This window comes from Myotis nattereri, assembly GCF_964212035.1.
Source record: "Myotis nattereri genome assembly, chromosome: 11".
Lineage (NCBI taxonomy): Eukaryota > Metazoa > Chordata > Mammalia > Chiroptera > Vespertilionidae > Myotis > Myotis nattereri.
The window spans coordinates 37,472,932-37,499,169 of NC_138086.1; the positions used below are offsets into that span (position 1 = coordinate 37,472,932).

At 39.2% G+C, this 26,238-nt stretch overlaps 1 protein-coding gene and 1 pseudogene across 2 annotated transcripts in view; one reads left to right on the top strand and one right to left on the bottom strand.

The window, feature by feature from the left end:
• LOC308526758 (cadherin-related family member 4-like) overlaps positions 1-25,434 on the bottom strand; it is a gene marked incomplete at both ends in the record, with an annotated part of 103,985 nt that extends 78,551 nt beyond the window's left edge. Inside the window, 5 exons of the mRNA XM_081101991.1 lie at positions 5,368-5,490; positions 7,200-7,294; positions 18,864-19,034; positions 24,049-24,216; positions 25,350-25,434. Coding sequence (XP_080958117.1) covers positions 5,368-5,490; positions 7,200-7,294; positions 18,864-19,034; positions 24,049-24,216; positions 25,350-25,434 — 642 coding nt within the window. The remainder of the gene's footprint in view (positions 1-5,367; positions 5,491-7,199; positions 7,295-18,863; positions 19,035-24,048; positions 24,217-25,349) is intronic.
• On the top strand, positions 13,541-14,992 carry LOC308527269 (F-box only protein 31-like; annotated as a pseudogene). Its single transcript has one exon. The product of its transcript is annotated as an F-box only protein 31-like (transcript).
• Positions 25,435-26,238: the final 804 nt, after the last annotated feature.

Below are 26,238 nucleotides of genomic sequence, written 5' to 3' on the forward strand. Positions count from 1 at the left end.
TGTAGTTAAGCCTTGATTATTGTAGGTATCACTGGGAGGAATTGACCTCCAGGCCAATTGGCTGTGAGAATCAGCTGTGTTTATGGTATGAGAACTTTTGTGCTGGAGATACCCTTCTGGGGCAAGACTTGCTTCAGTGGGGCTTTGGTGCTCACTGAGTCTGCCCCCTGAGTGTGTCCCTTATGGATCTGAGGAGCTGTAATCTGGATGGTCCCACTCTGACCACTGGATACACTGGTCCTTGGATCTCTAAGGAAGTGCTAATTTAGCCTCTTCCTGAGGCTACCCAGCAGGAGCTACGAAGAGATCTGCAGATTCCTCTTCCTTGTTTGGGATTTGGAGGTGCCCAGATGAGGCCCAGCTGTGAAGCAATGCAACCTGCTGTGGGGCCTTGGGCCTTCTCTTGGATGTTCTGGGTCTCTCTGACCCAGCTGCAGTTTGTTAGGTAATTTTAGATTGCAAAGGGCCAGGTCATTCATATGCAAAAGCCTCTGCACACAGCGTGGGTGGGGTGGGGTCTCAGGGAATCAACAGGGTGGAGCAAACAGCTATGGCTGATCCTCAGCCCTGCCCTAAGAGCCCTGGGTCTCAGTTTCCCGAGGTAATTGCTGCCAGCACCTCTGAGAGAAAGCTGCCCTGGAGTTCCGCCCGCTGCCAGACAGCCCAGTTTCTCCCCGTATGAGTCTGGGTCCCCAGAGACTCACCTGGAACTGGACTTCAGAGCCTTCAGGAGCTTGAGACACCCTCCCAATTGAAAAAGACAGCTACATCCTCAGTTGCCAGCCCTTTTCACCTGTACCTCCATATTGCTTTACTTTACTTCTACACCTCCTCTGAGTCTCAGTGTGCTTTTCTCTTTCCTTCTAGCTGTAGAATTTCCACTCAGCCAGCCTTCCTGTGGTTCTGGATTATGTCCATTTTGTCTTTTAGTTGTATTTTTGAAGTCGTTGTGCGAGGCAGCAATTTCAGGTGTTTACCTATGCCACCATCTTGGTTTCAAGTGGCTTCATTTTATATGCAATTAAATTTCACTCAAAGGTCTATCTAACTTGGCTAAATATAGATTAAATGGAACTAAAAAGATAATTAATGAATTTCAAATTCAAACATAAACCCAAAGTACAATGCCTTGAAACTATTTAAAGAAGGCTGTTTGATGTTAACCCCTAGAAAATGAGTTACTTTTCCAGACCAAGAACAGAAGGTAATTTCTGAAGAGTTGAGAATGTCATCAAATCTCAAATATTTTCCTCATCATCCTGTCACACATCTTACCCTTTAAGTATCATTTATTCATACATATCTTCAAGTGTCCTTTAGGGAAAAAAAAAAAACCACTGCTGAGGCTGTAAGATATTCACTAAAACCTTCTTAAGCAAACGTTTAATAAGGATTTACAATGTACAAAAAGAGCCTGAGACCAGTAAGGGGCTGATAATGATTGTACCAAAATCTCTTGGATGGTACTAGCATATCAAATGTCATAAAATGAATTGGTTAGCTATGTAGTGGCAAAATGAAGTAGGTCTTAAAGGACTTAGCAAGTCCTTGGTTGTCTGTGTATTGTGGCAGGTAGGAGATGTGAGACAGGAAATGGCCAGAAATATGGAACTGAACTGCTTAATATGTGGCTCATATGCATAACCTCCATTTTTTTCACCTAATTTTAACCTCATATTGTAGTCTATCACACAAATTGCTTAAAGATATGTGTCATTAGCATCTCCACCATCCTGTAACATTCAATACATCCAAACTGAAACTGAAATAGAAACCATTGGCTTTTCTTCCACCATTTATGCTTTTTTTAGTTTAGAAAGTTGAGGTCATCTTCAATTATTAATGCTTCTTTCTCCTAAATATCTGTTCAGCAGCATATTCTTTATTTTTTCTGTCAATACTTACATTTCCCCCCTTATGGTTATTTTCTCAGTTACCTCGTTGAAATAATACATGTGGAGAATTTCTGGAAATGACAATGTTTTACTGATACTACTACTACTAATAATAATAATGTATCCCTTTACTTCTCAGATCTAATACCTCATTTCTTAGTGGATAGATTATCTCTAGCTACTATATTTTTAGTCAGTCTGTCCTATTTACATATTCTTCATTATCCCACTCAGAAAAATCTTCCCAACAATGCTTTCCTTAAATGGCCTTTCTGGTGGAAATACCAGAAATTGTTCTTCTTTTCTACCACATTAGTTTCATATTCCTTTATAAGGTTTATACCCACTCTAACCTTGGCTACCTATATGCTTTGCCAACTTAAGTGGGGCAGGATATGAATGCTCAAATAGTTTCAATATTAAAATTTTAAGGTTTTAAGTTTATTTTATTTATTTGATGTTCAGAATGATTTAAGTTTTATTGATTTACTGATTTAGTTTTTCTGATTAGAAAGCTACTTAAATTTTTTTCTTTAAACTTCTTTAGATAGATCTAAAAAGTTAAGATGCAATCTCAGTTTTTAATAACCATTGGCTTTAATCTAGACCAGCGGTTCTCAACCTGTGGGTCGCGACCCCTTTGGGGGTTGAATGACCCTTTCACAGGGGTCGCCTAAGACCATCAGGAAACACATATATAATTGCATATTGTTTTTGTGATTAATCACTATGCTTTAATTATGTGCAATTTATAACAATAAAAATACATCCTGCATATCAGATATTTACACTACAGTTCATAACAGTAGCAAAATTACAGTTATGAAGTAGCAACAAAAATAATTTTATGGGGAGAGAAACCAAGATGGCGGCATAGGTAAACACCGGAAATTGCTGCCTCCCACAAACAACTCCAAAAATACAACTAAAAAACAAAACGGACATCATCCAGAACTACAGGAAGGCTGGCTGAGTGGAAATTCTACAACTAGAAGGAAAGAGAAAAGCACTGAGTCTTAGAGGAGCTTCAGAAGTAAAGTGCAGAGGTACGAAGGCGCACGCAGCAAGGGCTGGCAACTGAGGACGTGGCTGTCTTTTTGAATCGGGAGGGAGTCACAAGCCCCTGACTGCTCCGAACTCCAGTTCTGGGAAGTCTCTGGGGACCCAGACTCATACAGGGAGAAACTAGACTGTCTGGCAGTGGGCAGAACTCGGAACTCGAGGGTGGCTTTCTCTCAGAGGTGCTTGCAGTGATTACCTCGGGACACTGAGACCCAGGGCCTCTTAAGGCAGGGTGAGGATCAGCCATAGCTGCTTGCTCCACCCTATTGATTCCCTGAGACCCCACCCCACCCACGCTGTGCACAGAGGCTTTTGCATATGAATGCCCTGGCCCTTTGCAATCTGAAAATTACCTAACTAACTGCGGCTGGGCCAGACAGACCCAGAACTTCCAAGAGAAGGCCCAAGGCCCCACAGCAGGTTGCATTGCTTCACAGCTGGGCCTCATCTGGGCACCTCCAAATCCCAAACAAGGAAGAGGAATCTGCAGATCTCTTCGTAGCTCCTGCTGGGTAGCCTCAGGAAGAGGCTAAATTAGCACTTCCTTAGAGATCCAAGGACCAGTGTATCCAGTGGTCAGAGTGGGACCATCCAGATTACAGCTCCTCAGATCCATAAGGGACACACTCAGGGGGCAGACTCAGTGAGCACCAAAGCCCCACTGAAGCAAGTCTTGCCCCAGAAGGGTATCTCCAGCACAAAAGTTCTCATACCATAAACACAGCTGATTCTCACAGCCAATTGGCCTGGAGGTCAATTCCTCCCAGTGATACCTACAATAATCAAGGCTTAACTACAACAAGACTGTGCACAAAGCCCACAAAGGGGTGCACCAAGAGTTTCCACCTCAGGTAATTGGGGAGGCTGGGCCACTGGGCCCTATAGGACACCTAGCACAGAAAGCCACTCTGTCAACACAGGGAAGCAGCCAAATTGTGGAGACAAAGAAACAGGACACAAATGACAGAAATGAAGGAAAGCAAACGACTGGATATAGAGTTCAAAACCACGGTTATAAGGTTTTCAAGAATTTTCTGTAAACCGCTGATAAATTTAGTGAGACCCTGGAGGTTATGAAAAAAGACCAACTAGAAATTAAGCATACACTGGCTGAAATAAAGAATATTATACAGAGATCCAACAGCAGACAAGACGATACCAAGAATCAAGTCAAAGATTTGAAATACGAAGAAGCAAAAAATACCCAACCAGAAAAGCAAAAAGAAAAAAGAATACAAAAATATGAAGATAGTGCAAGGAGCCTCTGGGACAACTTCAAGCAAACCAACATCCAAATTATAGGGGTGCCAGAAGAAGAGAGAGAGCAAGATATTGAAAACCTATTTGAAGAAATAATGACAGAAAGCGTCCCCTACCTGGTGAAAGAAATAGACTTACAAGTCCAGGAAGCGCAGAGAACCCCAAACAAAAGGAATCCAAAGAGTACCACACCAAGACATATCATAATTAAAATGCCAAAGGCAAAAGACAAAGAGAGAATCTTAAAAGCAGCAAGAGAAAAACAGTCAGTCACCTACAAGGGAATACCCATACGACTGTCAGCTGATTTCTCACCAGAAACTATGCAGGCCAGAAGGGAGTGGCAAGAAATATTCAAAGTGATGAATAGTAAGAACCTACAACCAAGATTACTTTATCCAGCAAAGCTATCATTCAGAATTGAAGGTCAGATAAAGAGCTTCACAGATAAGGAAAAGCTAAAGGAGTTCATCACCACCAAACCAGTATTATATGAAATGCTGAAAGTATTATATGAAAGTATTCTTTAAGAAGAGGAAGAAGAAAAAGGTAAAGATAAAAATTATGAACAGCAAATACATATCTACCAACAAGTGAATCTAAAAATCAAGTGAATAAAAAATCTGATGAACAGAGTAAACTGGTGAATATAATAGAATCAGGGGCATAGAAAGGGAGTGGACTGACAATTATTGGGGGGAAAGGGTTGTGGGGGTGCAGGAAGAGACTGGACAAAAATCGTACACCTATGGATGAGGACAATGGGAGGGGTAAGGGCAGAGGGTGGGGTGGGAACCGGGCGGAGGAGAGCTATGTGGGGAATAAAGAGGAACAACTGTAATAATCTGAACAATAAAGATTTAATTAAAAAAATAAAATAAAATAAAAAGAAAAGAAAAAAAAAAGAAAATAATTTTATGGTTGGGGGTCACCACAACATGAGGAACTGTATTAAAGGGTCGCGGCATTAGGAAGGTTGAGAACCACTGCTCTAGACCTTTGATGAACTGCACTAATTCTCATAAAAGAATCACACAAAATATTACTTTCCCATTAAAATAATAATGTGTTTAATTTTTTAGGCAGAGGTGAACATTGTAAAAAAAAATCTGTCACTCTGTGTAAAATAATAAATAAATATATTAATTACTTGATATCCAGCATCAAAATCCAAGGTATCATTGCCTCTCAAGCTAACAATACCACTTACAGGATCCACTCCAAAACAATTTGCTCCTTTTTTTGGTCCAGATAACTGTGTCTCAGTGGTGTACTAGAAAATTAAAATATGCATTAGTCACATCAAAATAAATGGGAAGGTATTTGGGAGATCATTAGGATATAATGATAAAGCAAATATGTAGATAGTTTTCTATTTTCACACTAATTATTCTTTCTCTATGATCTATTTTGTATTAAAACCTCCAGCATATACTGATGCAGAATACAGGAAACAAGAGTTGTTCAGTATATTAACACAAACTTTTAAATATATTTTTATAGAGCTGCACAACACTATACAGATTTTTCTGAGATTTTTTTAAATGCATAAATTTAGAAAGCAAAACAGAAATTATGATATAAACCAATTTTGAATATTAATATAGTTGAATATGAAGTTTTAAATTTATCACATCTTTTTCAGTATTATTTGTTTAATCCTCACCTGAATGTATGTTTATTGACTTGAGAGAAAGAGGAAGAAAGGGAAACATTGATGTGAGAGAGAAACATTGATCAGTTGCCTCCTGCATGGACCCTGACTGGGGATCAAACCTGCAATGTAGGTATGTGCCCTGACTGGGAATGGAACCTGCAACCTCTTTGGTGTACAGAACAATGCCCAAGCTGTTATTTGCCATAAACTCTGAGAAGAAGTGAGAGTAGATATATATTTACACAAGTATCTGAAAAAATGTAGTTGGCAATGCGGTAAAATTTTTGTTAATGAAAAATTCAATTATATCTGCATATTTTAAAAATCGGATAAAGCTCTAACCTTTAACAATGTTACTAGTTCTCAAAACCCTAATTTTTAAAATAATACCTGCTGGGTCCCTATCCTATTGCTGCAAATGACACAACTGGTAGTAACAATTTTCACCTGGACTATAGCTTATTGTTTTAATCTATTGGAAAGACTTACTTAATAGAAAGGGTCTCATATTTCTTAACAATTTAATATGAATTTGATATTGGCTGGTCTACAACTAAATATTTTTGAGCAGGGATTTTGAATACTTTGACTGACAACAGCCACATCTCACTGAAGGTTAACTGTGGAAGTCAAGGCTGAGAGGGATTAAGTGACTTCCCAAGGATCACATCGCTAGTTACTGGAAAAGTCATTATTTGACCCAAGTCACCTGACAGCTCCATTACTTCACCCTGATTCAGTGCTCCATTACTTCATACTGTGAGTTACTAAATTAAAAGTAGTAAACTCAATACATGTCTAAAGAGAACAGCTGCAGAGCCAAGCATGCTGACTTTTGTAGTCCAACGTACCACTAAATTCTCCAGATAGAGCTTTATAGGTTTATTTTATTTTGCCAAATCTCTAAAAGACTTTATAACCAGGAATCAATTATGAGAAAAGCAAATCTAGTACAGTTAGTAATTAGGATACTGAAACATCAAAAAAAATATAATCACATTCACATGTGTCATTGAAATAGCTAGAGAAGTGAAACAGTTCTCAAGAACATCCAAAAGTCAAAGCACAGTTTCAGCTCAGCATTGATGTCTTTCAACCAGCTGCCCACCTCCCTTAAAAGTCATATAAATTTCTTGTACACATCACAAAAAGATCTTCCATAAATGCTATTTCTAACACAAATAGTTCATTATAGTGGTTATCAACTTCATTATACTCTCTCTAATGATCAAATTAAATGTATTAACTTCTCTTGAAAAATATATCCGAAGCATAGAGCTGTATGCCAAAGTGATATATACATCTCCCACAATATCCACATTTACCATCAATCTATCACCATGTGAAGAGTCCTCATCTGTGGCTGTCACTCTGTAAATGGGCTGAAATAATGGGTAGTCCTCATCAATTTCTAAGGTAGCTGTGAAGCCAAAATTAACATGTTACATAAAAAAAGTTAAAGCATATGATGCAATACTAATTTTAGATTGTATGGTGGGTTTCAGATAATACTTTAAGATAGCTAAATATTCTTATTATATTTATAGTTTTTCCTTTGGCTTTCTATCATCTTTTCTGCACCTACAGAGTGCTTTTTCTTACTTCCTGGATCTGTCTGTGGCAAGTATAGCTTAAAGAAGAGGAGCATGACATATATGCTGACAGACTGTCCTGTGGGGAGCTAAAGGGGTAGCCTCACAAAAGATTCTAGTGCTCCAGTTTCTAGACCTTATCTGCCATGCATGGAGGAGCTTTTTCTTAGAAATACATTTGCAGACAACGCTCACATATCTCCTTTCCACAGTCTTGACCACATGTGAAAAACCTAAACCACATATAATATGGGTGGATTGACGAGGAAAGACTCAGGTTAATTGTTTAATTTGTTTTTTTTTCTTGTGGTGTGTGTGTGTTATTACAGTTCATACAGTATGTGTTTGAGAGTGTAAGTCAAGTTGATTAATAAGACATTTTAAGATTTTGTATTCCTTGCATATACTTGAAGACCAAATTTATCCTATATAATAAAAGCCTAATATGCTAAGTGTCTGGTCATCCGGTTGTCTGTTCAAGCAATCAAAGCATAATATGCTAATGATATGCTAAGGCCGCTCAATCTCTCGCTATGACGTGCACTGACCACTAGGGGGCAGACACTCCAACTGGTAGGTTAGTTTGCTGCTGGGTCCAGCTGATCGGGACTGAGCGAGATGGGCCAGACACGCCCTGGAGCCCTGCCATGGTTCCTCCCAGGCTGGCCCACCTCCCACATCCCTCTCCAACACCAGCTGTGCACCGGTGGGGTCCCTTGGGCTGGTCAGTGCCCTCTTGCAATCTGGGACCCCTCAGGGGATGTCAGAGAGCCAGTTTAGGCCTGATCCTGCTCAACGCAAGAGCTGCCCCCTGGTGGTCAATGCACTCCTACAGGGGGAGCGCACCTCAGCCAGAAGCCGGGCTCACGGCTGGCGAGTGCAGCAGCAGTGACAGGAGCCTTTCCTGCCTCCGTGGCAGTGCTAAGGATGTCCTAAGCCGGCAGTCAGACATCCCCTGAGGGCTCCCAGACTCCGAGAGGACACAGGCCAGGCTGAGGGACCCTCCCCCCACCCCTGAGTGCATGAATTTTGTGCACTGGGCCTCTAGTATATTATAACAAATTTAAATTTTAACAAGTTGCCCAACTATATTTAATTGATATGTTTTCTAATGTAATTGCATTTAAAATGAGTTACCAGGAGATTTGGAGATGAAGAAAATAAAATAATAAAGATAAGGATAGCTGCCTAGAAGCATGTCTCCCAATATTTTCTCAAAGAGCATACTGAAAAAAAAAAGAAATAGAATTCCACAAAAGCCTACCCTCAGTGTAACTTGAAGATAGAATGTGACCAAACTTTATAATAAAGTTAAGTTTTTTTTTAAAGAAAGGAAAAAAGTTTAATAAATCCTGGCAAATAATGTCTCAAGTTTCCATCCTACCATGAGACCTTGTGTTATGCAAAGGGTAACACATAAAAGCTGTTGGGAAAAGAATAAGGGAAAGCAAACTACAGACCTAAGAGTGATATAAAATTGCTGCCAGAAAGAATAAGTCAATGTGAAAAAAAACAACAAAAAAAACAAGAATCAAAACTTCTATTATGTTGAAAGTACCATGCTTGCAAGATACATAAGTTAAAAAATCAAGTTTCATATCTTCCAATTTTGTTTTGTTAAAGGCAAAGACATAATTAAAATAAAAGTGCTTTTAAGATAAATATTTTTAAACAAAACAATAAATGAAGTACATGTGTTAGAAATACACTGGCATCTATAACTTTTCTTTGACTCAAATAATCTGAAAATTGAGTTTAAATTGTTTTTCATTATTTAACATTAAAAAAAGTCAGATTTTGTGATACTTTTGTATAAGCCTGAACTATTTAATGCAAAGAAAATTAATAGAGGAATAAGTGTATAGGACCCTCAGTGCTCTTAAGCAAGTCTCTGTTCTGTTTATTTAACTTTCTACAACAATTATTTCAAACCTTGCTCCTTTGCCCCAAATCTCTTCCCCTGTCCCTTCTATCTTACTTCCCACAGGGGATCTCTCTTCATACTGTACAGAATAAATAGAAACTTAGACTAGTGATAGCTCTTCTTTTCCCGTAAGATCTCTAATCTGGTTATTTTTTAACAGGAAAGGAGTAAAGGGAAGACTAAATAATATAGCCATGCCCTTTATACAGCTTTGCTAATCTAACACTCGCCAAATCTATTCCCAGCCGATCAAAGGGGGGAAGGACTGGACAAAGGCAGTTTAGATGAATGCCCAGTAAGGTCTGTGTGACATGGGAAGTGCTTACCTGGCTGTCAATCACAGCTGGGAGCGAGTCAGTGGCCAGAACAGGTGTGGCCGCTGCAAGGGCTTGAAAACTAAATATTTAAACTTCTAAGCAAAGGAAGTTCTCTTTCTCGGCTCTTGCCTCTCCTGCCTGCTGCACTCCTGTGACTCCTGTTGCTGCCTGTGCCCATGAAGCCCTTGGCTGTGTGGGGCCCTCATAATGGACTGATGGGCTTTCATTTGGCCTGACTGCTGAACTGGACCCGGCTGCAATATGGAACAGAAGCTCTGGAGGCTGGCTTTCCTTTTGGCTTCGCCGAATCCACAGTTGTTCCTTTTGCAGGACTGGTTTAAAGGGCATGGGACTTCACAACCTGAGGAATGTAACTCCATGCAAATAAAGTCTCCCACCCATACCTCATTCTCCAGTGGGAGTTTCTGAAAGTGCTCGTTTCAGCAGCTCCCCAAGAGCCCCTCTCCCACTGACAATGGAGGAATCCCACTCGTGTACTCCTCCGATAGCACCAACATCTGGACCTTTCCCCTCCTCTTACAACGAAAGGAGGATATTCATTAATGATAACACCTGTCCATTAGCAGGTGTCTCCTCTCCCACTGACAATGGAGGAATCCCACTCGTGTACTCCTCCGATAGCACCAACATCTGGACCTTTTCCCCTCTTACAACGAAAGGAGGATATTCATTAATGATAACACCTGTCCATTAGCAGGTGTCTCCTCTTCCACTTCCTTAGGAACTTGACTCTGACTTTATTTTTCATTTTCAAAATACTCCCTCATTACTGTCTAATTTCCATTAGCATGTCCATTAAAAAGAAAAAGAAAAAGAAGTACCTGGCTTCAAGCAAATTTTAACTATGGCCCTGTCTATATCCTGCCCTTCAAGGCGGGGGTTTTGTGTATTTCTTCACCTCCCAGTAAGTCTTTAGTTCACTCTGCTACAAGCTCTGCCCCCACTACAAACACTGAAACTTCGCGAAGTCATCAAAGGCCTTCTCCATGCTGCCAGACCCAATCGATACTTAGTGTCCATCTTAACTTTTCTTTGGTGTTTACACAGTTGACTCTTGCTTTTTCTCTTGGCACAAAAAGATCACTGCAAATCTAGAGGATTTGCTCTAAAACTTCTGAGTACCTCTAAAAATATTGCCTGGGAAAATAAAACTTGGCAAGGTTCCTAGACAACCATTAAGTCTTCAAATCAGACCAAAGCCTCATGATTGCTTTTCAAATCATTGTGTTTTTTTAAAAATATATTTTTATTGAGTTCAGAGAGGAAGGGAGAGGGAGAGAGAGCTAGAAACAGCAATGATGAGAATCATTGATCAGCTGCCTCCTGCAGAGCCTCCACTAGGGATTGAGCCTGCAACCCGGGCAGGTGCCCTTGACTGGGATGGCTGATGCTCTATCTACTGAGCCAAACCAGCTAGGGCTGCTTTTCAAATCTTAATCAACAATTTAACAATCTTCTGTCTCTGTTGTCCACCAACCTATTTGGCCATCCCTTAGTGCACACTTTTACCACCTCATATCCTGGACAACACTGGGAATGGAAAACAAGGACTCAAGGGTCCTCAGTATGACACAGAAGGGGGCTTCAAGCCCAGGAGAGTCTGGAGAGGTTGCTCAAAGTATTTCTCCTTGATAAAGAGGAAAGGACAAACAACAACAAAAACAATGCAGGTATTCTAGTTACTTATGCACATTCATAGCCAATATCATTATTGAACAAGTATACATATGTATGTGTGTACATTTGCTATAAAAATAACTGTACATGGTTATCAAAGATTATTGCCTTTAACAGTGAATATTAGAAAAAATACTTTTGCATTAACATAATAAACATTACATTTCTGTTTGTAATCAATGTCCTTTTTTAAGAAAAAGAATGTGATATTTTAGCACAGTATAATAGAGATGCATGTAGAAAAATCCTATTTACTTTTACAATCAATTTAAAAGATACTTATTATGGCAATTAAATTTAATGAATGATTTGTTTTGTTTTATATGGTCCAAATTTCAAAGTAATAATTTTAAAGTTATTTTATATAGTTTTTTAAAAAAATATTATCGATGACTTTTTCAAATCAAGAGATAATGATGAATTCTTTCAAAATAATATATTTGAATACCAATGATAAAGAAAATTTATTTCAGGCACACACTTAAATAACCTGGGACCCTCACTTCACTAGCACTTTTTCAGAAATTAGAAAGTACCATCGGAAAGGAGAAAACTTAAAGCTTCATGGAATTTTGAATTTTCTAAATATAAAAATAAAAGTGTAAAGATTGGTATGTAAATGTTGATATGATAAATGCTTGATTAATTGATTCCCCCTAAACTTTGATACCATTTCTCTCTTACTTTCTTCATCATGTATCTTCAACCACCCAGTCAACTGTATTCTCCCCATTTGTTTGTAACATTACCCCAAAACTCTTTTAATCCAATACAATTTTGTCACTGCTTTCTCTCCATTTTACATGCTAATTTCCTAAAAAATGGCTTTTATTTTCACAATCTCACTCCTAAGTCTGCTTCTTTTTGGCTTCTACTCCTGTAAAACCAATAAAATAGTTCTCAGTAGGCTCATTAGTTATCACTATCCCCATATCACTAACCAAATGCAATGAACATTTTAATACCTCATCTTACTTGAGTCTAGAATTCAAGTCTACTAACCACTGGCACCCTCTTTCAACACTCTTCCTCTGCCATTCAGGATATAACTCTTTTTTTTCCACCACCAGTTTAGCTGTTCCTTAATCTCCTTGGCTGGCTGAGTTTCTTCCTCACATCATTGAGTGTAGGAGTTCCTCAAGGTTTGGCCCTATGCCCTCCTTTCTTCTAATTCTCTACTCACTAGCTGAATAATCTCATCCAAATCCATGGTTTCAATTAAAAAACAGTTCTAACCTTAGGCAAGACCTCTGAGCTCAACTGCTTACTTAAATCTCTCCTTTGAATAACAAAGACATATCAAACACAAGATGTTCAAGAATGAACTCATAATTTTTTTCTCCAAATTTGGTCTATTTCTAGATAGCTTAACTGAGGATCTCCAAACCACTTATATAAATCAGAAATCTCCATTTTCTGCTTTTCCTTACATTAACTTAATAGCAGGTTCATTTACTATTTAAGTATCTCCATACTATTCTTTTATCTTTATCTCCATAACCTTCCTAGGTCAAACTATACTATTCCTTGCCTGGATTACTGAAATAACCTGATAATTACACTTCCTCTCCCTATTCCATGGGTCTTCAAACTACCACCCATGAACCAAATTTGTATTGCTGCCTGTTTCTATATGGTCTTTATGCTAAAAATGGTTTTTACATTTATAAACGGTAAAAAAAAAAATGAAAGAATAAATTTACATGGAATTCAAATTTCAGTGTTTAAGTGTACTAGAAAACATACATATGTAAACCCACTTGTTTGCATATTGTCTATTGCTGCATTCTTAGTATGGTGGCAGTTTAGTAATAGAGATAGAGACCTTATGTGGTGCTCTCATTATTTCACATATTGTACTGTAAATTGCATTAATCCAGTCATCACAGCATTGAGAGTACTTATTACTTATTGCCAGGCCGACCTATCATTCATGTTTTTGTTTTCGTTTTTTTCCGAACAATAAAGATTTAATTCAAAAAAAGGTAAAGTCCTACAATTGGCACCTCTCCGAGGGGGCGTGGCTAGGCCCTGGGGGCGTGGCCGGGACGAGCCAGCTTAAAGCCTGGCTGAGGTGCACAGGCCCAGGCTGTTGTGGCTGTTACCTGTGGAGGTATGGCTGTTGCCTCTGCTGAATGGGCTCTTCGCAGGGATGTAGGTGTCCTCAGAAGCACCAGCGCCCAGCTGAGATGGCAGCGGCAGATGGCAAGCCGGCCCCAGCAGAAAAGCACCTCGAGGGGGACGCGGCAGCGCGGTGCTGTGCGGGGAGTGGAGGAATCGCGAGCCCCACGCCGCCCCCGCTGCCCCCGCTGCCCCCGCACTGCTCGCTGCAGGACCTGCCGGTGGAGATGCTGGTGGAGATCTTCGCCTGGGTTCCCGCCACCGACGTGCCCAGCCTGGCCGAGGCCTGCACCAAATTCCACCAACCCTGCACATTGACAGCATCTGGAGACGGCGCTACCGGGAGGAGTTTGGCGTTCGTGAAAACTTGCAGAACCTGGAGATGATCGGTATGTCTTATGGAGAAGTCTATACGAAGCTGTTCCCGTACAGAAACATTTTGGGATTGTGGCAGCTAGATCGTAGCTATAGAACACTAGTGAATGTCGTGGTGGACGGCTTATGCATTACTGGTTGGAAATACAGGCCTTCCTTGCACACCCATGTGGGTGGGTGGCCCCATACATTTCAAGCCCGTGTTCAGAATTCGCCTGACGGAGAGGAAGTCAGCCACGGTGGAGTGCATGGAAGGCCTCCACAGCAGGCCCCACCGCCGCCAGGTGCTGATTCAGAAGGACAGGTTCACCACCCACTGCAACCAGACATACCACCGAAAGGATTGAACAGCGAGTCTTAGGGATGAATGGTGCGGGCGCGCTGATACGGGAGGACAGAGAGCGGTATGACTGCCTGCCCTACCGCCGCCTCTACCTCCCGCCGAGCCACCCAGAGGACCTCATAGGCCAGGCCTCTTCCAATACTACTTAGATGACTTTGGCCTAAAGATTGCCATGCTCAGCTTCCATGGGAAGTATGCCCGGGTCACCGATATCACGGGAGACTCCAAGAAGACATTAGAGATCCACCTCATGCGCCGCATCCAGCTGCGAGATGGCGAGATCTTCAGCAACTTCAACGAGCTCTCCCGCGTGGTCCAGGAGATTGAGGAGCAGGTGATCCGGGAGCGGCAGCAGCAACAGCAAGAAGACGGGACTGAGGAAAGCGAGGGCCTTGGCTGGAAGAGCCCTGCCCAGCCCAGCGTCTGGGAGTCCAGGGCTGCAGCTCGGGAGGAGCAGCCTGTCCCGTTTGTTCTGCCTGTGGGCGTGCGCTCAAGAGGCCAGAACTACCCCGGAACCTGCAGGATGTGTTTCTATGGCGTGGACACTCTTGCCATAATTGGCTCATCCAACCGCAAGAGCTTCCCTGGAGTCTTCATCTTGTTCGATGAGAACCACTTCGGGTTCATCTGGCGAGAGGAGAAACGCTTCGTCCTGTACAGCAGAGTCCAGAACACCTTCCAGAATGTGGACGCACCATCCCCGCAGGCTTTCCTGGAGATGCTCAAGAACATTCAGTCCATGCCCTAACTTGTTTGGCTCAGTGGATAGAGCGTTGGCTTACCGCCTGAAGGGTCCCAGGTTGGATTCCAGTCAGGGTCATGTACCTGGGCTGCGAGCACATCCCCAGGGGGGGTGTGCAGGAGGCTGCTGATCGATGTTTCTCTCTCATTGACGTTTCTTTTTTTTTTTTAATTAAATCTTTATTGTTCAGATTATTACATTGGTTCCTCTCTTTTCCCACCATAACTCCCCTCCACCCAGTTCCCACCCCACCCTCCGCCCTCACTCCCCACCCACTGTCCTCATCCATAGGTGCACGATTATTGTCCAATCTCTTCCCACACCCCCACACCCCTTTCCTCCCCAAGAATAGTCAGTCCATTCCCTTTCCATGTCCCTGATTCTATTACAATCACCAGTTCATACCGCTCATCAGATTATTTATTCACTTGATTTTTAGATTCACTTGTTGATAGATGCGTATTTGTTGTTCATAATTTGTATCTTTACCTTTTTCTTCTTCTTCCTCTTCTTAAAGGATACCTTTCAGCATTTCATTTAATACTGGTTTGGTGGTGATGATCTCCTTTAGCTTTTCCTTATCTGTGAAGCTCTTTATCTGACCTTCAATTCTGAATGATAGTTTTGCTGGATAAAGTAATCTTGGTTGTAGGTTCTGGGTATTCATCACTTTGAATATTCTTGCCACTCCCTTCTGGCCTGCAAAGTTTCTATTGAGAAATCAGCTGACAGTCGTATGGGTCCTCCCTTGTAGCTAACGGACTTTCTTTCTCTTGCTGCTTTTAGGATACTCTCTTTGTCTTTTGCTCTTGGCATTTTAATTATGATGTGTCTTGGTGTGGCCCTCTTTGGATTCCTTTTGTTTGGGGTTCTCTGTGCTTCCTGGACTGGGAAGTCTATTTCTTTCACCAGGTAGGGGAAGTTTTCTGTCATTATTTCTTCAAATAGGTTTTCAATATCTTGCTCTCTCTCTTCTTCTGGCACCCCTATAATTTGGATGTTGGTATGCTTGAAGCTGTCCCAGAGGCTCCTTACACTATCTTCGCATTTTTGGATTCTTTTTTCATTTTGCTTTCCCGGTTGGGTATTTTTTGCTTCTTCATATTTCAAATCTTTGACTTGATTCTAGTGATCCTCTGGTCTGCTGTTGGGAGTCTGTATAATATTCTTTATTTCAGTCAGTGTATGCTTAATTTCTAGTTGGTTCTTTATCACAACATCGAGGGTCTCACTAGATTTCTAGAAGATCTCACTACATTTATCGGCAGTCTCACCAGTCTTTTTGAGGGCCTAACTAAATTTATCGGTGGCTTCTAGACAGTTCTTTAAAGACCTTAAAAGTGTGGTTTTGAACTCTATATCCAGCAGTTTGCTTTCCTCCATTTCTGTCATTTGTGTCCTGTTTCTTTGTCTCAGCATTTTTTATGCTTCCCTGTGTTGATATAGTGGTTTTCTGTGCTGAGTGTCCTCTAGGTCCCAGTGGTTCAGCCTCCCCAATTACCTGAGGAGGACACTCTTGGTGCACCCCTTTGTGGGCTTTGTGCACAGTCTTATTGTAGTTAAGCCTTGATTGTTGTAGTTATCACTGGGAGGAATTGACCTCCAGGCCAATTGGCTGTGAGAATCAGCTGTGTCTACGGTGGGAGAACTTTTTTGCTGGAGACACCCTTCTGGGTCAAGCTTGCTTCAGTGGGGCTTTGGTGCTCACTGAGTCTGCCTCCTGAGTGTGTCCTTTATGTTTCTAGGGAGCTGCAAACTAGATGGTTCCACTCTGACCTCTGGGTTTCCTGGCTCCTGGATCTCTAGGGAGGTGCTAATCTAGCCTTTGCCTGCGGCTATCCAGCAAAAGCCTCCCTGCAGGGCTTGGGCTGGGCGGGTCCCACGGGATCAACAGGGCGGGACTAGCAGTTATGGCTGCTCTCAATCTTGCCCTCAGAGGCTCTGCTTCTCAGTGTCCCGGTAATCGCTGCAAGCCCCTCGGAAAGAAAGCTGCCCTCGGGTTCCGACCGATGCCAGACAGTCCTGCTTCTCCCGTATGAGCCTGGGTCCACAGAGACTCGCCCAGAATTGGAGCTCAGAGCCTGAGACTTCCTCCCGATTGAAACCGACAACCGCGCCCTCAGCCGCCAACCCACTCCACATGCACCTCCGCACCTTAGTATTTTACTTCCGCACTGCGCCTCCTCTGAGTCTCGGTATGCTTTTCTCTTTCCTTCTAGTTGTAGAATTTCCACTCAGCCAGCCTTCCTGTGGTTCTGGATGATGTCCGTTCCGTCTTTTAGTTGTATTTTTGAAGTGGTTGTTCGAGGTAGCAAACTCCGGTGTTTACCTATGCCGCCATCTTGGTTTCTCCCCATTAATGTTTCTAACTCTCTATCTCTCTCCCTTCCTCTCTCTTTTTCAGCAGCCATCGACGTTTCTCTCTTTCTCCCTCCTTCCCTCTGTCAGAGCTGCTTCTTCATTCTCCTTTCCTGGATTCTCTTCTTCCCATTCATGTTTTTATGTATTACCATGCCTACCTATCATGGCTAAACAAAAAGAGAAATGTGAATTTTGAATGCTGCACTTTTAAAGCATGATTGAGTATGGATTAATTGGTACTGAATTATGTGGCAAAGCATTGTGTTTTTGATAAAAAGTCACTGTAGGTGTCATAAAAGAACATGATGTACATAAGAATTATAAGACTGAGAACTCATCACAATATTCCCTTTTGGCAGGAGAACATTGGTCAAGGAGAAAAAATTTAAAGATAAATGATTTTATTCACAAAAATAAATTTAAATTAGGCTACAACAAAAATAAGATCCTAAGTGGCTCATTTCTTAGCTGACAAGGAAAACTATTTACTGATACCTCTATTACAAAATTATAGCCAATTGTTACCATTTATATGTTTAAAATTTTGTCAATAAAAATTTATATAAACTTTTTTCCTACATTGCTATATAAATACTGCATAAATAATGTCTTTGATTTTACCTTTTAGCTTTCAAAACCCCAAATATTTGCCATCTGGCTCTTTACAAAATCTTTTGACACCTCCTCTAAGTTTGTTTCCTTCCAATCTTGCTCTACTCTCACCAGATGAATCTATTGAAAATACTTAACTGCTTAAAATATTTAAAAGGATTACCACACCCTTAGAACAAAGACCAACATTCTTAAAATACCCATATTACCTTTCAACAATTATTTTGAATTATATTACTTACATAGTGCTCCCTCCTTTGTAATCATGGTAGAAGTTCCAATTTTACATTTTATGTGCCTCTAGGCATTTGTACATACAGTTCCTTCTACATAAAACACTGTTCCCTCTCTTCTTGCTTATTTACTAAAATAAGAGTTTGTACCTACAATATTGTCAATTCTTTAGAGGAAGCTTCCCTTATGTCGCTGACTTGATCAACCCCCATACACAAACCCACACATTATTTACTGTTATAGTATGAAAATACCCTTTGAACCTTAAGGGTATTAAAGTCAAATATTCTTTGTGACATTTTCATAAGTAAACATTTAAATTTATGTACAAAGTTGTCAAAGCCTTTTATTTTTTTCTCTACTGCCTCACATATTTTACACGTCTTTAGAAGAATCTCTATTGCTGTTTTTAATTTATTTGCTCTCTAATCTCTTAATGGCAGAGTGAGAATTTCTATCTGGCAAATATATTTTTTTCCAAACAGTTTGATAGAGATAGTATATGTTTTCTTACATGCATGAATAGCTGCACATATTTTGGTATATTTATATAAACACACATTAGGTACATACTAAAAATCACTAGTGTTTCCAACTAGAGACATGTGCCTAGTCTCATTCATTATCGATAGCTGTTAAAAGTAAATTATAAGAGAATTATGTATCATACCTGTGCCTAAAGCAAACCGGGGGTCAGCAGTACAGTCTGGAGGTTCCGGAACATTAATGATATTAATGGTCAGAACATGTCTCACAAGCCCTCCAGTATCAACTATCAATAGAAACCTTCTAGGGTCCGTTTCATAATTAAAAATTTTGGTAGACGTGATTATCCCAGAACCTAGTAAACAGATAATTCACGAATGATAATTCACATAAATATATAGAAACATATTTTTTGAGTCTTGAAAGATTTTAGAATTACCCATTTTTATTTTTGCTACCTCCCAAGAGAAGATTTAAAATATGAAAATACATAAAAAACACTAATAGTTGACTTATTTTTAATGTTAGTTTAGACCTATTTTTAGTAAGCTGTATTTTGTTTTCAAACATTTTCATTGAAAACCATTTCCAAAGATTAGAGACTATAAGTGACAAACATCATATTGTGATCACAATATATATCTACTTTTTATTAACCGTAAAAAAAAAAAAGGTGTTTGTTTATATCCAAATTCATTAATTATTGTGAGTTTACCTGAAATCATATAATAGGTTTGGTATAATTTTGAGCAGACATCTTACCACAAAGATGTCTTTATTATCAAAGGAGGCATGGTGCCTCCAAAAAGGTACTTTTACATGCTATTTACTGTAAATGCAGCCAATTCCTTGCTGGGTTAGCCTAAGACCTGGGTGTAAAATAATTAACTCTTTTAAGTAAAGACAAGAAAAGAAAGTATAGGTAAAGGGGAGAATAACACAGATACTAATAAAAATAGTATTTTGTTGTACAGTTAAAATTGTGGGCATTTTAAAAGATAGTCATTAATATCTAACAAAAATATCTCTTAGAATTAATGAAATATTTGTGATATTCTTAGAAAGCTCTGAGTCACAAAGGCTATTGTATTAGAGGGGGCAAATATTATCTCTAATTCTGGGAAAATCACTCTTATCTATAGGCAACTCTTTTAAAAATATATACTAACTGATCTTAGCAAATGGATTCAATATAGACAAAAAAGTTTCTCTGTAACAAATAAGACTTACTTTAAATTTTTGAGCCCTGGCCGGTGTTGCTCAGTGGATAGAGCGTCGGCCTGCGGACTGAAGGGTCCTGGGTTCGATTTCCGGTCAGGGCAATTAAAAAAAAATTTTTTTTGCAACATTTAAAAAAATTATATTGAATAAATGCCCAGCTGGTGTGGCTCAGTGGTTGAGTATCAACCCCTGAACAGTTTAATTCCTGTCAGGGCACATGCCCAGGTTGCTAGCTCAGTCCCCAGTGGCAGATGTGCAGGAGACAACTGATTGATGATTCTCTCTCACTGATGTTTTTATTTCTCTCTTCCTCTCCCTTCCTCTCTGAAATCAATTTAAAAACATTTAAAAATAAATAAAAGGTTTAAAAATTATATTGATTAGTCAAGCAAAATCATAACAAGAAACAAGAACAACCCAATATTGAACTTCTTTCTAATTGAAGTAGAGCTTGTATATCCCTTCCCAAATAGGACAATAAACAATCTCAAAGTGTAGTAGTGGATCAAACCTAGAGGGAATATTAATAGGTTCAACCACTGGGTGGTTATTCTAATGCAGTGGTCGGCAAACTCATTAGTCAACAGAGCCAAATATCAACAGTACAACGATTGAAATTTCTTTTGAGAGCCAAATTTTTTAAACTTAAACTATATAGGTAGTACATTGTTACTAACTTAATTAGGGTACTCCTAAGGCTTTGGAAGAGCCAAACTCAAGGGGCCAAAGAGCCGCATGTGGCTCGTGAGCCACAGTTTGCCGACCACTGTTCTAATGTTTCCTAATAGGTCTCCTCCAGTCAGATTAATGGGACTAAAACTTTATTGAGTAATCCTGTGAGTCTCCCTTGACCCCTTTATCCAAGCAAGATATTTTTAGCCCTCATCTTTGGTGTAAAGGATATAAGGGAAGGAGAGTCCCAGGGTAAGTCTTGACAATGTATTAAAAAACTTGTGATTTGATAGAATTAGTTAGATTTATGAGGGGCTAGAATTTGATAGACTAGGTTTCAGAAGTTGTCATGCACTTTCCTTTGAAACAGATGTGAAAACTTTTGGAATTCAGCCTTATCAGTGAACTCAAGCAAAACTAGAAAAGCCAAGCAGAAAAATAATTAATCCAATTCACAGAATTATGAAAAAATAAAACTCATCATTTTAAGTAGTTATATTTTGGAATGGTTTGTTATGAAGCTTCAAAACACTGACATAGGGGGCATGTAGATTTGAGGAGTTGGGAGAAGAATTAGAAACACAATCAAGAATCTTTTAATGTAGGAACATATACACAGATACATAATCAAGACGTCAAACAATTGAAGTAGGCATAGTCATTTTGCTTAAGAGATTCAACTTGAAGGGAAAAATTGCTAAAGAGTGATTTAAAAATACGAAGAAGGACATTTTACCTAATGTTGGAAGCAGGATGGATGCTAAAATTACTTCCCAGAGGAAATTATTTCTGACTAATGCCTGATAATGTGTAGGAGTTGGTCAGGTGGAGAGGAATAAAGGAGAAAAAAAGACATGATCTTTGCAGAGTCCCACAGAAAGAAGAGATTTTAGGTGAGTAGGAGATTTGAAATGAGATTGGAGAAAATTTAAAATAGCCAAGTTGACAAATTAAAAAGAGATATAACTAGAGAAATTTAGAAGGATTACCAGAAAGTATATTTGGCCAAGTGAAATTTAGTGTTAATATACTGATTTATGTGATTTCTCTAACAAAACTCATCAGCCCAGGTATAATAGGCAACATCAACTATTTGTTCTATTTCATGTTGGAGTTTTGCTAGGTAAAATTTATAGAACAACCAGCAAATTATCTGAGGATATTGTCAAGGAAGGGTTGAAAGATAGGTCATAATACTGGATAGAAAAGAAAAGAGAAGAGGTCAATGATAGAATTAAAAAAATCAATGAATTTGTGGCCTTCATGATATCGACAAAACAGCATAGTAGGGAAAAATGGAATAAAAAGCTGAAGAAAGTATAGGAGAGGTCTGAGATTAATAGTAGAGAAGAAGAATTGTTCTAGGTACTGATGAGGTTCTGATTGCAGCATTGAGGGTGTGTGGATAAAAGTAGTTTTTAAAGTCACAGGGATTTAGGGACAGGAACTGACACTAGGTAAGGTAGAGGGATTGAAGATGCTGGATGGGCCATTATGTGAATACTGAAGTAACCTAAGAAAAGGTGGCAGAACTGAGATAGGGAGAAACAGTATAAATAATATATTCAAGTCCCCAGGGCTAGAGAGGGAGTGATTGGCATGTTTTGTAAGGAACCAAATATCCTCAAAATGAGCAAGGGGATCAGAGTAATGGTCAGGAATCAGCTTGGGAAGTCAGAAGAATGCCGACTTCCCACAAACTAACTGATCCAGAGATATGAGACGTGTGGGTGAATGAGTAACATCAGCTGGAGGCGTGCTGTGGTTGTTCCACACTACAACAAATTTTAATTAAAGTAAGAGGTAGAGAAATGCCACAGGAGAGGTTTGCTTGTTTACGTATGTGTTTGCCACATAATGGGGATTTCATAGACTATAATTGAAAGATATAAGAATGCAACAAGAATGTGAGATTAGGTTATGGGAGAGGAAGCTTGGAATAGTATAAAGATGAGAAGAGACAAGAGGATAAATATATATTTGCAGGGAGCTTTCATCTTAAGCAATGATCAAGGATAACAAATATATGAGAAACAGGGAATTTAAGTGGGTACAAATTCTTCATGTAATTAGATTCAGACATTTTCACATTATTAAGGAACCAGTGTGCAAAGAGAATGGGGGATTCTTCTGGGATTTGGGCCAAGGTCTGTGGTATCACTCCCAGCAGACCTCAAATAGAAAAACAAAAAGTCTTAGGTCCAAAAGGCAGCAATGAGAGAGCCTGAGGAGGTGGACATTATTGCTTTCTGACCACAAGGAATCAGAAACTCTCCCATCAAAGGAAGGTTTCCAGTATCTTGGCCCTTCTTGTGAGGTAACAGAGGGTCTAGGGTTGCTCAGATATTTGGAATTTGTAGATTTAGGGTATAGTCCTAGGCACTGAGAGGAAAGGGAGCAAGTGAGTTCACTGAGCTTAGAATTGACTTCTGAGGAAAGTTGGGTTTATTCTGAGTGTGGGACTGTGCTGAACCACAAGCCAAGTGTTCAAGTGAAGCAACACTGGGCAGACAATGAGACAAAATGCTGTCTATTCTTGTTTGCAAAACCATTTTGTTTAATTTGCAAAAAAATAAGTTGGACAATATTTTAACATTTCCTAAGCATAACACACACACAAAAATACATACACATTATGATGACTATCTGAAACATGGACAAAAGTTATGCTATCTTAGGTCTTCGTTTAGAATGAACGTCTAATTATATACCTCAATAGAAATCATAATCTGAGCAGAAAACACCCACTTAAGAAAATAGGTGGGCTCTATTTCAGAGGAATTCAGGAACACATTTGTGCTTGTAACTGGATTTGGTTGGATTATTGATTGTTAAAACAGAGCTTTTTGGATTTTGGTTTTAACTGAAATATGCAATTGCTTTTTTCCTTTAAACCCACCGAGGCCCTGCTGTGCAAAACACCTGGTTAGACACAGGGTGCTGTGGGGAACACCAAGCACAACATATTCCCTGTTCGAACTGACTAATGTCATCTTCCTTTGCACAAACATTTTAATTCCCTTGACCAGTTTCATGAATTTTCTGTTTTAATTTATTGATCATTTGAGTCAATTTGTTTTGCATCTTCACATAAGCTATATTTTTCATGTAAATTTGTTGCATTATGCTTATTATTTTTTTGACGTTAGTACAAAAATATATATCCTGGATCATCTTTCCTATTATTGAAAAACATTTATTTTGCTTGAAAAGAATAGGGTGACTCTCATGCCAAATTCATGCATAATAATTTTTCTTTTTTCAAGAAATATTTGTAGCAATGTTGGGATATCAGGAATGTGGAGTACGGTACTAATGGGAAGCGCCTTTACAAATTGTTTATATAACTACCTGCAATAGGTTTTAACCCAGAATTACAAAAAAAAAAAAAATGCTTCGTTTTAATTTAAATATTTTTTCAAGTCTGAATCTTAAAAGTAATAAGTATAAAAATTAAAATGTCAAAATGTATTTACTTGCATCGATGATAAAGTCCTTTGTTTTATTCAGAAAGCGGTAGGCATCTGCTTTTCCAACAACGTCCTTATCATAAGCTCGACTTAGTTGAGTACCAGGACGCATGTTTTCAGGCAAATTTATTGGGTTAATTAATAACTGAATTTCTGCTGCAGTGTATGAAAGTGCTGAGGAAATAACAGAGAGACTTTTAAGTAAAACCACGTTAAAATTAAAAATGAACAGCTTTATTAATAATTATTCCATATATTTGTCCTTATAAGTTAAATTCACAGGTATTTATGATTTTGAAAAAACTTTCATCTAAAACCAAGTCAATATTTTTTCTTTAACTCATATTTCAATATTTTTGTGTGTTGTACAGAACAAATTTGAAAGAACAAATTGAGATCTCAGATTTCCTACATCTTTCTTTCATTCTTTCATGAACAACTTCTATGTAGAATGGTTATTTCAGTTAAAAGCCAGTTTCATTAATTTCTTCCTTTACTTTACTGATCATTTCAGTCAAATTGTTTTGCATGCTCACATAAGTTATATTTTTCATGTCAAAGTTTGTTGTATTATAATTTAAAATGCTAGCTGAAAGAAATCAGTGCAACCTACTTTCTGCATTTATTTACTTATTTTCATTGCTTTTTCTCTTATTAGAAAGAAAAGAGGCTCTGTTTTTGGTTAAATTGTGACTCATTGTAAATTGTGTTATGCTGTACCTCTAAAGCAAAAAGCAGAAATAGGCATATACTATAACTCACTCCCAGAGTATGTAGTTTGACTGAAAGGAAATATAAATTATATTAAAAAGCCCAATATTTAAAAATAGCCTTATATTAATAAATAATATTTGATATGACATTTTGTTATAAATGAAGATTTTATATAGCAAATTACTTTAAGAAGACCCTAAAGAAAAAAAAAACAGACCAAAAGTAAAATTCTGTTTGAAACAATACAAGATTATGTAATGAGCTTTTGTTCTGTATTTAAACACACAAATGTGCACCCATAAAGAAACTGAGAATGAGAGAATAGTATTCCATGAGTGAAAAAGGATCACAACAGGAATTCAAATTCCTTAATTTACAAGTAAACTTAAGTTTCTTTTTTTCCCCTTTATTGAATAAGATATTACAAATGTGTCCTTATCCCTCCAATGTCCCCTCATCCCCCCAATCCTGCCCTCACCCTCACCTCCTGTTGTCCACATCCATCACTTATGCTTATATGCATGCATACAAGTCCTTTGGTAGATCTTTCCCCCTCACCCCCACGCAATGGAAATATCCGAAGTTAAACAAACCTGTGCACATTAGTAAAATCTTGAAGATGTTCATATCTACATCAGCTTTCCTAATGTCCATGGCAATGTCTACTAACAGATGCATGGCTTTGGCTATATATACAAATGTAATCTTTATTATAATTAAGCCCACAGGTCAACAAATTGTTACTCAACATTGAACCCAATCATTTTATTCTGTTTAGTGAGTGATTGTGCACATAGGTCATATTTCAGTTTCTGTGTCTGTTTCCCATATTTATCAGGTGAGAGGATTATCAGCAAAGCCAAGATCATTATAAGTATTTAGAGTTGAGTAGGGTGTTCTATGGAGAACTTTTGGCAAGTAATCCAGGTGATTTGCTCTTTAATCCTTGTTTACCTAACAAAAGGTTCTGTAATAGGATAAAGAGTTATTTTTAACATGAGACTCCATATGTATTTGCAAATTCACATTTTTCTTTCTTTCTTTCTTTCTTTCTTTCTTTCTTTCTTTCTTTCTTTCTTTCTTCCTTTTTATTTTTTGCTGCAAAAAGCTTTATTGTTTCATTTGGTTTAATGTATGGGAGAGGGCTTCAGGGTGGTTAAAAGAATGGCTAGTAGTTTCGGGAAGAGGCTCAGGTAAAAGCCAGACACTAGGGGAAGGCAGAGAGGCCCCTCAAAGGCCTCTGGGCTCCAAAGGCTCCTGGTCGAGCTTGAGGGTGAGCCTTTCAAAGAGATACTCGCCCAGCCCAGCCTGCGGATGTTAGTCAGGTGTTGCCCATCTTCCTGATGAGTTTCACCTCCCCACCCCGGAAGTGGTTCTCCAGGAAGTCCCAGAGCTGAGAGTCTGCGAAGGTAGAACCCAGGGCCTGCCGCTCCACAAGGGCCTGGTTCAGGTTCCTCTCCAAGGCCAGGGCGGTTTGCATGG